This window comes from Sciurus carolinensis, chromosome 3 (genome assembly GCF_902686445.1).
Source record: "Sciurus carolinensis chromosome 3, mSciCar1.2, whole genome shotgun sequence".
NCBI lineage: Eukaryota > Metazoa > Chordata > Mammalia > Rodentia > Sciuridae > Sciurus > Sciurus carolinensis.
This window is the reverse complement of record NC_062215.1, coordinates 112514451-112529779: the sequence shown is the minus strand read 5'-3', so window position 1 is coordinate 112529779 and position 15329 is coordinate 112514451. Positions and strand designations below refer to the sequence as shown.

Genomic DNA, 15329 nt, shown 5'->3' with positions numbered 1-15329 from the left:
GTGGCATGCCTTAACAAGAGAATTGGCTATTGTCAGCATTGTAGCTTTAATGCCTTAGGTTTTTTTTTTTTTTAATTGTTATTTGTTTATTTTTGGTCACCTTGGGTCAACCTATTTTTTACTTAAGCCATGCAAGAAGCACTAAGGACATGTAATCCCAGGACTACATGAAAACACAAAGATGACAATGATGTTTCATTTGTAATTTAATTTGATCTTTTCCAAAGTTGGTAGAGCTAAAAAGTGGTTTCTTTTGGCATTGGTCAAAAAATCACCACCACTACCATCATCATCATCACAATTCACCAATGACAACAAATGATATTATACTTTTGTGTATTGATTAACCATCATCAGAAATGTAGCATTCAAGCTTAAGAACAAATAATTCTTAATGTCTTCCTTGGATGGAATGAAATTTTAAATCTGAACCCTATGTATGGATCTTAATAAAGATTGTTATTTCTGATATTCAATATAGAGGACACAAAGTCACAAATTCTACCTTCTACCAATTGTTTCAGTAACACTAGTTTGTCTTTGGTATTTAAATTGAAGATGCACCAGAAGCAGTAAATGGTTATCATTACCTTCCTGAGCCGGTTTTAGGATGATATCTGAAGAAAGTTTCCTGCAGTAGAACAAGCATACATTCACTCATTTGTTTAGCTATTCATCAACAACATACCAAATATTAATTCATGCCATTGTAGTACACTGATATTTTTCAATTTACAATGTCTGCTTTCCATACACTTTCAATCTGGTAAAGGTGAATAAGCTGTCTGTACTCTGAGGGGACAGCATTGCTGTTAGATGTAATTTTAGTAAACATTCCAGAAGAGGAGGAGGCTGCCTGGTCCATTCATGGCATATGTCTCCAGGGCTGACCTTGGACTTTCTTGAAACCTCTGTTAGGCAAAAGTGAAAAGGAGGCCCGGGAACCCAATATTTTGAGAAAAAAAAGCTAAAAAGGATAAAGTTATAATGGCATGATAACCACTTATCTCCCAAAGAAGTGTTTTGCAAATTAGACACCAAATACCTGACCCGAAAAATTGGGCTTATAATCCCTCCTTTGTAACCCTCAAATTCCTCCCAGGCCCAAGAATAAAATTTGTCCCCTTGAATCTCTTATAAAATACAATCTGGCTAAAGCTTGTACATATTGAAAGAAAATCATGTATATATTTGGAAGCAACAGTAAATACTAGTCAAGTCCAGCAAATAGATTTAAACAAAGCAAAGCAGGAGAGAAAAAGTAGAAGTCATACAACCTCATATCTTCTGTCTATAAGAGAGGGTTCTGAGGAGATGTTTCTGAAGTCACACATACAAGTGGAACTGGGCTTGCTTTCTTCGGGCTTCTCTGAAAATGGCACATATAAGAGTACCATAAATTTTTAGTTTCTATAGGGTCAACTCTGCTTATTTGGAGAGTATTTGGCATTTTAAACATTCCCACAGTTTTTAATTTTGATATAATTTAAGAGTTAATGGTGAAGAATTATATGTGAAAAAATATCCTATCATACTCATATATGGTACCAATAAGAATATTTCTAAAATAGTATAATGATTGATCACTAAGATTTCCAGTTGTCCTTGGCCTGGAGCCATTTTTATTGGGAGGAAAAATTGCAAAGTTCAATTCAGGCTCTAAGATTAGGAAAGCATCCTATTTGTTAGTGACATTGTGTTGATTTAACCACATTATCAATCAGCATTTCTGATAACCTTCTGGAAGCTTGGGGGTGAATTTTATAGGGTCTTGTTGATCTCAAAGTACTCAGATTATCTAGCTAACTTTTAACCTAGTCCTGCCACATTAAGTGTTAATGTTTCATTTCCATGTTAACTATTGCACTATCATTTCCTGTAAATGTCATCCTTTCGGAATAAACCTAGGAAGGGAGCTATAAAGAATTTCCTGTTCCCTGTATCACCTGTTATTTGCTTTTTACCCCAGATGCAAGGCAATATGATTGCTAGCTTCTGGGAGATCATAAAATCACGTCCAATTTTATGGCTCAGAACTGTCTTCAAGCACTAGTAGCAAGACTATTTTTTAACAAGAGAGTGAACCTTCTCTCCTTTCATTTGGGCTTTGAGGTTTTATGGAACAAGGGCTGAGGGGCCACAATTTGCTGCACATTTCTGCTTTACCATGAGCAGTATCCACCCAGGTAGCAACTTTTCATTTGCTACTGCATTTCTTCCCTGAACACTCCTCAGTGTCCTTCAGAATCAGTGTCGGGTAAGCTGTGACTAACGGGGCCTCTTCCCATATGTTTGTCCCGGGCATTTGCCCAACTCCTCTATGCATCGGAAGCGTGCATGATGAATCAATGCAATGAGTGAAATGTTTGCTGTAAAATCCCTTTAAGAAACTCCATTATTCAACTAATGAAAATCACTCAGTTCTGCTTCCAAAGAACTGATGAGAAAGGTCACTAAGAGAAACTGAAGAGATCAAAACAATGGTATTTTTTCTGGGACTGTGTGACACTTAGGTCTCCTCCCCACCCGTTACCGATGCATACAGTGACTTCTGCAGAGGCTCCTCCAGTTCTCCAACCACTTCTTCCTATCACCCCTTCTGTTTCCCTGAGCTTTGCTTGAGTTTTTATCAAACCATTCCCCAAATAAGTCACAGTTGCTCTAGGACACCTGCCATCGAGGGACATGGCATAAAAATACTTGTTCTGTGTTGACTTTGAAGGCGTCCCATGACTTTTTAAAGGTTCTTTTTCCATGGCCTCTTGTTCCTAAGCACAATTGTATTTAAAAAAAATGGTTTTTGAATGGAGGCTCTTCTATGATGGAGCAGGAATGAATCATTTCCCTCTTTTAAAAGATACTTGTTCATACCGTAGTAAATTGAGGCCATCTAAGTATGAAATGGGAGAAGGATGGATATTTTTCTCAACATAGCTAAAAATGAAATGGTAGTTATTGCCAACAACTAAGCACAAAAGGTGATAAGACATTAATAAAATGTAAAACAGCAACAGGACAAAAACCTTCTTTCCAAAAGCTGGGGATTTAGAAATTTGGTCCTATGCAGTGGGGCTGACCCTTCTTGTGTTACTGCGAGCTGGTCTCTTGACCTCTCTGAATCTCAGTACCTCATCCACATGGTTAGGATGCTAGGCCTGACAGCACAGAGAACATGACTCAGTAAATGTTCGATGGAGTCTAGGAGGATCTTTCTATCCTTTGCAGAAAACATGATAATATTATTTTAATTATTTGTAAATGCAGCCTTATTATGCATGTGTTTAAACAAAGAAAATGTAGCGTTTCTATTAAATCTTTGGATTAAATATGCTTGTGTAATGAAGTAAATGTCATGTGTACACACTTAAAATTCTAAAAATTTGTTTCTTTTACTTTAGAAAATTCATAGAAATGGGTTTCATTGATGAAAAAAGAATAGCCATATGGGGCTGGGTGAGTTGTTTTATATGTTTTATGCCTGTTATTCAGTTCAGCAATCATCATTTTCTAAAGTGTTCGCTTATAAGGTTTCTCATGAAATGTTAATGTTGCAACATAATTTAATCTGTCAATGGAAACAGTCAGTTTGGATAATCTGAGCTTCAAAGTGGTGGTTATAAGTGTTTGTTCCTTTTTTTCTCTTCAATCATTTTATTCATTCTCATACAGCAAATTAGCACATAATTGACACATTTTTACTGGATTTTTAGTACTAAATTATAACATATTGAACTGCATTATCCTCATCAGACATTTAATTTCCTTCGTTATTTTAGATTTGAATATGCTTCTATTTTATATTTCACATTTGTGAAAAGCTGAGCTAAAGTTTGAAATTATAAGAATTTTATAATATAAACTTAGTACCTAGTCTACTACAGTCCTATCCAGGATGTTAGATTTCTTTCGTTCTTTCTAATTATTTATTTATTTTTGACACTTAAATTCTTCAGTAGACTTAGTGCTGATTTGTGTTAACTGAAATAAAGTTTTATTTGGTTTCTTAGCTATTGGTCATGGGGGTAATTTCTCATAATTGAGGACTGGTGTGGATGTTGAAAGTACACAAAAAAGGAAGTGGCAAAATATATCGGCCATGGGCAATGAAGTCACTGGAAAGTTTAGAGAAATATTGGAAAGAGCTTAGGTTTGCCCATTATAAATTATGATAATTACCCTTCAAAGAAGATTTCCTGCTTCACTTTTTGGTCTGAATTTGTACATTTGCAAGTCAATTTGCAGCCGGTTGTGCTTGGGTTGTTTTTCTTGGCTGTTTTCTCTGAGGCCTGCACGAGATGAAGGGAATGAAACCCAGTATTGAAGGGAATCTGTAGGATTCGGCTCAACTTTCAGCTCAGTGACCAGATGAAGGGCTGTTATGAATTTGGAGAAAGTTGTTATTTCAAACCATTTGGTCCTTCTTAAAACTATCAAATGTTAAATAACAGAATGGAATTCAAATAGGTGGAAATAAATAAAATATTTTTCTAGTGAAATATTTCAGATAAGACCTGTCCTACTATTCATTTTTATGAAATTTTCTAAAGTAAATTTTTGAAAATTTTTGCTTCAAGCTTTATGCTTGTATATAATCATTAACATTTCTCTTAGCCTTATGCTTATCTTTATCTGCAGGTTTTGAAAAAACCATAAAGTAGAACTTTATATTTCATTTATAGAACATCTTTGGTATTAGTTTGGTAGAGAATCATCTGTGTGGGATGACTTAAGGAACCCACTCATCACCCGAAAGTACATCCATATCAGCCTAAAATTTTTCAATAAAAAATTCTCATCACATCTAACTGTGCAAATGCCACTGAGAGAAATAGGGTATTAGACTCCTTTTCTTCCTTATTTACAACATGATAGTGATTATGAAGCAGACACTGATTGAGATAAGAGAGTGGACAGTCGATGGTGCAATACCTGAGTCCATATCAAATCAGCAGAAGGAACCGAAGGTAGAGAAGACCTTAATACTATGCTGTTTTTATCTATTCTTCAGGTTTTAGACTAGTCCACATATACTAATCCATCTCTCTGATCACTGCACTCATTCATTCTTTCATTCATATAAATTTACATTGGTCTTGTCCTCAGGTCTTTAAGGATGAAAGGATGATAGGGTATAGCCCTGACCCTCTTGTGGGGAAAAGCAGTGGCTCAGCTATGTTTCAAGTGTTAAGAGAGATGAACTTGCTGTGAAGAACAACAGGAAGAAGCATAGTTATTTATGGCTGTGAGAGCTAAGGAAGTATTCAGAAGTGAGTCAGCACTTGAGACTGGCAAAGATGGCTTAGTAACAGGGCATTCCAGGCAGAGTAAAGACCACATTGCCCAAATCATGAGGTAATAAAGAGTAAGGCATGTGTGCGTTGGTCAGGAATACATGAAACTTCAAGTCTAATGAACCCTAAGGAAGAGGTAGGACATGAGTCTGCATAGAAAGGTGGCCAGACAACAAGGGCCTTCTAGACTTCCTAAGGAGAATAGACTTTGTCCATGACTTTATGACATCTTTCTCTTTTCATTCGTCTGTGTCTCTATGATCATTACACTGCATTAATTCTTTAAATATAAGTGTGTTTCAGGGTCTGGACTTGACCCCAAAATACTCTTCATTTTCTTGAGGAAATCTTGTGATTTAAAAAATAATGATGAATGCCAGATCCCTCCCTGCCACTAGCAACTACTTTTCTTTTGACCCCCTATTTTCAATTGCTTACTGGTTATCTCTCCCAAATGGCCTGAGGTTTTATTTACCCCCAAACTAAAGTTAATACTGTCTACTTTAAGACAAATCTCCTTCTTCATTAGAAGGCCATACTGCGCACCTAGTCATCCACATTATGAAGCTTAGAGTTATTCTCAACCTCCTCCTCTCTCTGACTCCTATATTCTGTTGGTTGGTAAATTCTGTCAACTCTAACTTCAGGCATCTAGGTAAGTTCTTTCCATCCCCCATGGTCATGGCCCTTGCTTGAGTTTCTTCATATGCCATTTAGATCAGGACTTGTCAAATTTTAGACGCATAAGCTAACCTGCAGAGTTTGAGACAGCTTCCAGGGCCTTAGCACCAGAGATTCTGGTGTACTATTCTAGGGTGGGACTCACGAGCTTGATTTACTAATAAGAACCCAGGAATGCTGATGCTTTTGGTCCGTGGGCCATCAGTTGGGTAATACCTCTTTAAACTGATCAATTTGCTTTTTACCCATCTTCCCTGCTTTGGCCCCACAAACTTCAATGTTGTTTAAAAAGTTATCATTCTGAAGCACAATTTTTATTATTTCACTTTTCTGCTTGTACTTTCTAGGATTCCATGTTGCCCTCCTCATAAGGCCCAAATACATTTCCTTGCATGCAATGCCCTTGGCAATCTGGCTCCAAGTTACTTTTCCAGTGTTATCTCTACCCGCTTTTCCCTACATCTTTTAAGTAACTTAGATTATGTCTATTCTTCCTTGTTCCCATGATTTTGTATGTGCAGTTCCCTGTGCTTGCAATGTTCATTCACTCCAATTCACTTGTTCCATTCCCCACATCGTTCTCACTCCAAAATGGAAAGCTTCTGCTTGTTCCTGAAAATACAGCTGAGGTATGACTTTCCTTGTGTTCCAATACTTTTCTTATGGGAATCAGCAGTCTTCATCTGTCTATTGGTTTCTCCCACAAGAATGTAGACTCATTGAGTAAATACACTGTCTTTTTTTGGCTTTGTTTCTCAAATACTTAACATAATGCATGGCCATGTCATGCATCTGTGATGTTGTTTAAATTAGAATTTAATCCTATAAGTCAATGTTCTCCCAAAATGGGTCCCACTAGTCCCAGGAGATTTTACAAGAAAAGGTTCTATGATCTAATAATTTGATAAATCATTAAATATTTATAATAGTGTTAAATTTTGTTTAGCACTATGTTACCAAAAAGCATGTGATTGCACAATGCTTTATTCCTTCTCCATCACAAAGCATATGTTAACAACATTTTCCATGGACATTATTATGAGAACACTGTTGAAGTTATTATGAAGTGGTATTGGTGTCTTAGAAAGATAATCTTGGCAGCAGAGTGGAGAGTGGCCAGAGAGGAGGGGTGGACCAAAGGGCCAGAAGAGCAGGAATACTAGGGATAAATACCAAAGGTCTGAAGTTAGCCACTGAAGTAGGGGTTGAAGAGAGACCATAGCTTGAAGTGTTCTTATACAGGCAGAGACTAAAGAAAATGTTATAGATAAGAAAGAGGACAATATTAAGAAGGACCAGAGGAGTTGTTTAGCTTTGAATGAACTCTGTATCAGGGAAGAAGGTATCTGTTTGTAGGCATTTCTGTGGTCTGCATGATGCATCATGCCTAATCAAACCAATTTTTTTATAGTTGTTCAAAAACTACAAACACTACATTTATAGTGTGAAGCATTTTTACTTTTCCTTTTCATTTGTCTGCCTCACACAAACCAAAGCTCAGTAACCTGGTTTTAGCTGGTTACTAAATATCTATTCATGGTGCCTAAGAAGTGTCTGTTTATTACAGTAGTTCCTAACTAGGATGATTTTGCCCTCAGGACATTTGGCAATGTCTGGAAACATTTTTGGCTGTCATACTGGAGGACAGCTATTGGCATGGAGAAGATAGAAGCCAGAGATGATGTTAAACATCCCACAATGCTCAACACAGTCCTGCAACAAAGAATTATCCAGCAAAAATGTCAATAGTGTTAAAAACCGATGTGCAATTAAATAAATGAATCGATTATTCTAACAATTGGAGAGCAGTAAGGTCTTTGTCTAAATTATTAGAAAAACAGTCTCACTTATGGGCTTTGCTTTGTTAATATAGACCTAGCCAGGTGGTGTTGAATAAGCATTAGTTCATTATTTAATCTTAGTTCTTTCTCTTCCAGTGACTAATTATAAGTAATTTGAATTGCTATGTGTGATCAACGATGTTAAAGTAGGACAAATGCACTTCTAATGAGACTGTATTAGACTATATTATCCCCACCCCCAGAAGAAGTTGCCCTGGTGTAGGGATGGAGAGTAGCCTGAGTTTCTGAATCAGGTGTCTTGGGTTTCAGTTTCCTCACCAAGTCACTCTGAGAATTATGTGAGTGAATAGCAAAGTCATATTCAACAAGTATTTATTGTATTCCTACTATATGTCAGGCCATATCCTCAGTGCTGGGGAAACATTCATTGATAAGAGAGGCAGAATTCTCTGTGCTTAAGGAGTTGGGAATAGTTGGGGAGAAAGACAATAAGCAAGGTAAATAAAATAAAGAACGTTGAGTGATGGTAAGCAGTGGGGAGAAATGCAAAACAAGCAAGAAAGGGGTTGTTCAGGGTTGGTGTGTTTTAATTAGATGGTTGGAGAAGGCTCTTTTGGGGTGACATTTGAGTTAAGACTTGAAGAGGTGAGGAAGTGAAGCAGGTTGAATTCTGGGGAAAGTTCACGCAGGCAGAGGTGACAGCATCTGCAACCATTCTGAAGCTAGATCATGCTCAGAGAGGTCAAAGAACATCAAGAGAACAAGGGAGCAAGGGGAAAGAGGAGGAGTTGGAGGGTGGGAAGTCGACAGATTCTGTGGAACCACAGAGACCATTACAATAAACTTGGCCAGACAAATGTTAGCTAGTTATTATTATTGCTTTTAGGTAAAATGTCCCAATGTGCATTATAGCTCAGATAAGAGTGTTCCACAAGCCCTCTTTTAAAATTCTGTGCCCTTCTAAGAATGTTTTTAAAGACATACTTCATTTAAACAAAATGGCAAGGCATCTAAGTGCAAAGGACACAATTCTAGAATTCTCGTGGCCAATCTGCTCTGTGGGTTCTTTTCTTACGGCAGCCACCCACTCTGCCTGGGAGCCCCACTCCTGGGGAGCAGAAAAAGTCAACGCAGGCTTTTCTCCCCCTCTTCATTTCTACAATAGGAATAGCTTTTCCAAGCTGCCTGGGAATTTAAAGTATAGCCTTCTTTTGTTGTACTGCAGATACACTGGCTTTTTGCGCTTATAAATTCTTAGAGAAATTTTATATTCATTCTGAAGACAGGAAAATTATATTTAAATATAGCACTATCACCTAATCTCTGAGTTGATATATTTAAATAATTCCTAAGAGTCTGAACAGAAATGTTCAAGAACCATTTTACTATGTGCAAAGTCTTTCCATGCCAAATCTCACTTCATGCTGTTTCCTGCTCTAGGGCATGGAAGAAGAGAAACAGGACAAGACCTAGTATTTTCATTTTTGGTAAACACTCTTTTCCAATAAAGCCATAATAAAACAATAATAATTTTTTCTAAAGGTCTTAGCCTTACCCTGCTCGCATTTAAATTTAAAATTAAAAAGAAAGGAAACTCCTTTCATTTTAGAAATAGTTCTTGCTAACCTACTAATCACAACAAATTATTTTTATAAGTGAAAGTTTGAATCAGAGAATTTTCACTTAACACAATGATTTTCAAACCCAAATGTTCCTTCTGTTTTTAAAATATATTTTCCCCTATTAAAACATGGTTCAGTTCTACTCCAAGTATAATAAAAAGAGGCCATGGTATAATTGGAGCCGCCTCTTTTATTCTGTGTTTTGCAGCCAACGGCCCTCAATAAAATTCCTTCAAGTTGGAGACATAAAACTGTAAACTAGTTAGAGGATCTTCATTTAACTGTTGAATTCAACAAGATAATTTAGCTTATTTTCCCACTCCCTGTATTTCATGGCTTCAGAATAGACCCTTGCCACGCACGAACTTGCTGCCATCCCCTGTCTGTAGCTCTCTCACTCTCTCTCTTCTCTCTCTTTCTCCCTCCATCTATCTCTCTCTTTTTTACTTGTTTTCCCTCTCTAAGGACTGACTTTTCTGTGGTAAAATGTGATATAATCTGTCATGATCTGAAGGAAGCGATTCCCAAATTTGTGGTTAAAAAAAAGTCTTAGAAACAAGGCAAGACTATAGTGGGAGTCACACTGCTGCCCTAGGATGGCTACAGATGTCCCTGCATCAAGGCGAGGATGAACAGAGAAACACTTCCTAACCTGCTGCACACATTTTTTTGGTTCACGTTCCAGAAGCCGGTTTAGTCCAAGAAGGACCTCCATCCAAGTATGTCCGAACAGACCAAATTGCCTTCCCGAAGGACACAAGTCTCCTTGTTATGCCCTGTTTAATTTTTCATATTTAGGAAAATATTCAGTTATCCAAGTGACTTGGAAATGATGTTATCAGGGTCCCATTTCTGAATCACCCATTGATTCCTGTAGGAAAGACCAGAAAAACCTACTCCTCTCTCCCTACTTTTTATCTCCTTTTTATATTTCTTTGCTTTTTCATTAAATTTGTGGAATGAAATATAAGGGTTTCAAAGATACCAAAGACTTTTGCTTCTTTGTGCTGCTGTGTCAGAATTCCTCAGAATATGTAGCTATATAATACACAAACTCTGGCCATGTCTTAAGCTCTCCGAAAGGTTCTTATGTGCTTCTTTTTAGTGTTTTGTTATGAAAATGAGTAGATACATACACACAATTTCTGCCTCACTGACTTTTGCAAACAATAGAAAGTATATAACATTTACGTTTGGGTATAATTCCCCTTTTCTGTTCATCCCTTTCATGTAGAATCCTCTTTTTGTTCTAGCAAGGTCCAAGCTAGAAAGATAGAAGACGAAAGGAGAATTTTCTTGCAGAAAGGTTGCAATTATGTCTATATCTTAAACTGTTCCAACCCTGTTTTAGAAGAGTCTATTCTGATTAGCACACCAATTATTTCTAATTTATTAGGGGTAAAATTACAGATGGAACTTGCTGCTGAGGGTGCAAGACAGACATTTAATTTAGTCTTATGCATATCTCCCAGCTCCCTTGAAATCTGATTGTGAGTAGAATTGCTCTAAAAATATGGAGGAGAGAGATTCTGAAAGTAAATCTGGGACTGACACATAACAATGTCTCTACAGTCTTACGGAGGTTATGTTTCATCACTGGCCCTTGCGTCTGGAACTGGTCTTTTCAAATGTGGAATAGCAGTGGCTCCGGTCTCCAGCTGGGAATATTATGGTATGGAAACATTTCATAAATATTGCCATGAAAACTTTTGACACATAATTACTCTATATTTGAGGTTGCTAGGAAAATAAATTATGCCATAAAATTCACCCTAGCATCACAAGGAAAAATGTAATCTATACATGAGGTTGTTCATGTGATTCATTATAATCACCCTGCAACAATCAAAGAAATCTTTAGAGTGAGGAAGGGCTCTTCTGAAATCCAATATATCTTATTTTCTCCCAGAAGCTTGGAGCCTCTAACCAAATCTTTAAAATCAGTGCTAAGTCTTTTGTTTTTGAAAGCACACCGTTGCAGCATAACTGGCTTTTAAGCACATCTTGTGCAAAGTCCATCTGGGAACCAAGCAATTCACCTCCATGTTGCAGTTTGCAACTACATCTCCTTTACTTCAGAAATCACAGAAATTAAAAACTATGTTTGGGAAGAACCCTTCCTGCATTTGCCTATTTTTGTGATTAACATCAGTGTAGAGTAATTATTTGAAAGGGATTCAAAGAGTTGTACACAAATTGGCTTTCACCAGATCCTCTTCCCTGTATTAGGACAGAAATGAGATCATTGTGATTTTTAGAGAGGAAAAAAATGTGTGTGTGTGTGTGTGTGTGTGTGTGTGTGTGTGTTGGAAGGGAGTGGATTTAGGGGCATATTTCATCTCAGATGAGAAAAGACATCGGTCAAGTGCTCAAGTGGCTGCTTTCCTGATTTCTTTTAAAATATGAGGTCATTCAACAGCTTCATGTCCATCTCAACAGTCTCCCTAGAAAGATGAAAGTAGAAAAGCTCAAGAGCTGTTCTAGAAAGGAAATGTTAGGATGTTCCCGCTCCTGTAATTTCTTCCTACATAGTCTCTTGCCCTACTGAGTTGAACTACACAGGTGACATACATTCATTGAGGTCAATCATTATGTAAACTTACGCAGAATTTATTTCAAAATCTTCTCATGGGAGAGTTGAGGTGCAGTTATTAAAGGAAGAGTTCTTTTTGGTTAATGAAATGACATGTATCATATGCAAATAACATGTTCTTATATTTTTTGTAGCATCTATCTACACAGAACGATTCATGGGTCTCCCAACAAAGGATGATAATCTTGAACACTATAAAGTAAGCATTTTCCAATTTATTTAGGCCATTAATTTATTTCAAACATGCTAAATAATTTTAAAGTAGAAATTCAAATTTTACAGCTTTAATTCTGGGTCCCCAAGCAAAAATGATGATCTTTTGTTAACAGCAAAACTAAAAAGGATTTTTACCCCTTTTGGGATTTTATTCTTTCTTTCCCCATTCTCCTTTCCCTAACCTCCCTTTTCCCAGTCCTCTTCCCCACCCCCAACCCCTACACAGCTTGAGCGGGCATCATTTATGCCTAAGGTCTCACTCATATGTAACATATGACACATAAACTTTCAGTTTTTCAAACTAAGAATCAGATGGAAGTAATGCAAATGATGATGAAAATGTGTTGCTCCGACTCTTAAATATTTATCAACCAAAGCAATACATAATTTCAGTATTGGTGCTAAGTCCATTGCACAATGATTTAGCTAGTTTTCTATTAGAACTTGCAGCAACTAAAATGTTAATTTTTCCTCTTTTCCAGAATTCAACTGTGATGGCAAGAGCAGAATATTTCAGAAATGTAGACTATCTTCTCATCCACGGAACAGCAGATGGTGAGGTTTAAGCAAGACTCTTACACATAAAAATACTGAGCCAGCATCACTTTGTTTAAGAAACATTAAGCATCCTCCTATGCCTATGCTCAGGGTCAGTACCTAAGAGTCAGGGACATTTCCATATCTGAGTGTGATTACTCACTGCTGACAATGTCAAATGCATGACTAGATAATTGTTGGTGTTCATTTCCAGGCAGTACATTGTCACTCTATGCTTTCTGGTATTTAGCAGCACTTTAACTCCTCTCTCTCTCTCTCTCTCTCTCTCTCTCTCTCTCTTTGTTGCAGATAATGTGCACTTTCAAAACTCAGCACAGATTGCTAAAGCTCTGGTTAATGCACAAGTGGATTTCCAGGCAATGGTACATAATTTTGTTTCACTCATGTTCATGGCCTTAGACCCCCCAAGCTAAAAGAAGGGGATCTTATTTATCTAATATTTTAGTAAAACCTGACAAAGAGACTGAAGAGTAGAGTAAGCAGAACTTTAGCAAATAAACTGTGGATCTTTCATGAACTCCCTGAAAGAGCAAGCAAGCAAGATTACCTCTCAAGTTCCTACTTGAGTTATATAAAATAAGGGAGTTCACAAGATCCAATGATATTCTAACCCAAACATCATATAGTTCTGCAATCCTGTACACGTAAGTGCATCCATGTACTTACAGTCCCTTGAAAACTAGGAATCTCAAAGCAACTAGAAAATTCTGGTTATTCAGTTAAAAAGCAATTGCTGGATGCCATCAGGATCGCCAAGTTTCCCTGAAGTCATGCAGTCCCCATTCAGGGTTAAAGAATCTTTTCACCTGTGTCTGCTCAGCACCTGGCACATGCCCCATTCAACACAGCTCAGATTTTTACTGAGCAAATGAATAAATGAGCTAAATGTAAAATCCAGTTTGCAGAGGAATGGGAAATGGAAACAGAGGACAAAATAAGACAGAAGCCAAGATAAGAAAGCAGTCCTTAGTAGCCACATTGTTCCATCTTCAGTGAGCATAAATTCTCCTTCAATTGCTTGCTTATGTGGAATGAGAAGACAGGAAGGGAGCTCCTTCTTCTTTTGGAAGTTTGTTTGTTTTAATAATTTATAAAGGGTGAGTTGGGATTTTTCTGATTTTTTTATTGGTGCATTATAAAACATAACAGTTGGATTCATTTTACCATAATCATACGTGCACATGATATAATTTGATCATTTTTCTGATTTTTTTTATTATGTTCCCTAAAAGAAAATCCAACTCAGTAAATATATAGCATTAAATTGCAACCACTGCCACTTTTGTTCTATGAAAACAGTAATCTTATTGGCATCTCTCCAACAATAAAGTTTAAAGTTATTTTGTTATATTACCTCTGACTGCCCCCCCCCCCGCACCCAGAGTTTTACAATGCTATTTTTAACTCTAAAGGGGTATTCATGGTCATATGTGATGCACTACACTGTGAATTTTCTGTAACAGATAATAAGTCTGTTCCTCATGAGATTTTTGAGCTATAAGCTGTCTTAGAGAAAATTAAATCCAATACCTTTGTTTTTCAAATGAAAAAAATCAAGTTCCATAGATGCAAAGACCAGACCCAAAACACCAACTTTGGAACCCATGCTTTCTGATCCCAATGCCTCAGGATGCTGGTCACTGTGAAAGTTCAGTCTCTGAGTCTACAAAATATCAGTTTAAAGGGTATAAAACAGTAGGGAAGCTAATAAAAGTTCTGTAGATCTTCCTGCTCTAAGTGTTCATGTATAAACTCTTTTATTCATTCAAGTGTTCTTGGGTAGAATTTCCCAATAATATTTAAAAAGAAAAAATAGCAGGTTGTGGGACACAAAAAAAGTCAAAGCTGTATGTATTTTGTGACTCATGAGTAAAACAGGTTTCTTTCCTTTTTTGTTTCAGTGGTACTCTGACCAGAACCATGGCATATCTGGCCTGTCCACAAACCACTTATACACCCATATGACCCACTTCCTAAAACAATGTTTTTCTTCATCAGACTAAAACTGATACAGAGACAAGCCTATATCACAATCTGAAAACTTCATATGGATATCTCAGACCGTTTGCTGTTTACTTTTATGTTGTAAAATGCTGGTGTAAACAAACAAATGAATGTTTGTCTAAAGGATAGTAAAAATTTAGGAAGACTCAGAAGTTCAAGTTTAATATTGTTTACATTTTCTAGTACTCTGTGGAAGAAGAAAAAAGGGAACTATGCATTTTCTTTTGGACACAGCTAGTATTTTTTCACCTGTTCATTTGAGAAAAAAAAAATAAAGCCAGAAGTTCAAGTGCTATCTCATGTTGTCTGTGTTCATTAATTTTCAGGTTCTGGGTTCTATCATAGAATGAAATGTTGTTCAGGGTAAGTGCATGAATAATATCATGATTGTCATAGAGCAGAAGAATCTAGAAGCAGTTTTAGTTTTCTTATAATGAGAACTTCAAATCCTGGAACAAATAGGTCAGAGAAGGCAAAAGCAGAGTTCAGGAAATGCAATGAATTGAGTTTGAGATGTTTGCATTCTATGCTTTCCCTCCAAGAAATGTTTATTAAATTTCTC

At 36.8% G+C, this 15329-nt stretch overlaps 1 protein-coding gene across 2 annotated transcripts in view; it reads left to right on the top strand.

The window, feature by feature from the left end:
- The window catches only part of Fap (fibroblast activation protein alpha), a 70650-nt gene extending 55596 nt beyond the window's left edge, over positions 1-15054 (top strand). The window contains exons 21-26 of one of the 2 annotated variants that reach the window (XM_047545362.1): positions 3399-3453; positions 10969-11068; positions 12124-12188; positions 12688-12760; positions 13052-13125; positions 14665-15054. In XM_047545362.1, coding sequence (XP_047401318.1) covers positions 3399-3453; positions 10969-11068; positions 12124-12188; positions 12688-12760; positions 13052-13125; positions 14665-14766 — 469 coding nt within the window. In that variant the 3' untranslated portion in view covers positions 14767-15054. The remainder of the gene's footprint in view (positions 1-3398; positions 3454-10968; positions 11069-12123; positions 12189-12687; positions 12761-13051; positions 13126-14664) is intronic. The other variant, XM_047545363.1, reaches the window with a different exon arrangement.
- Positions 15055-15329: the final 275 nt, after the last annotated feature.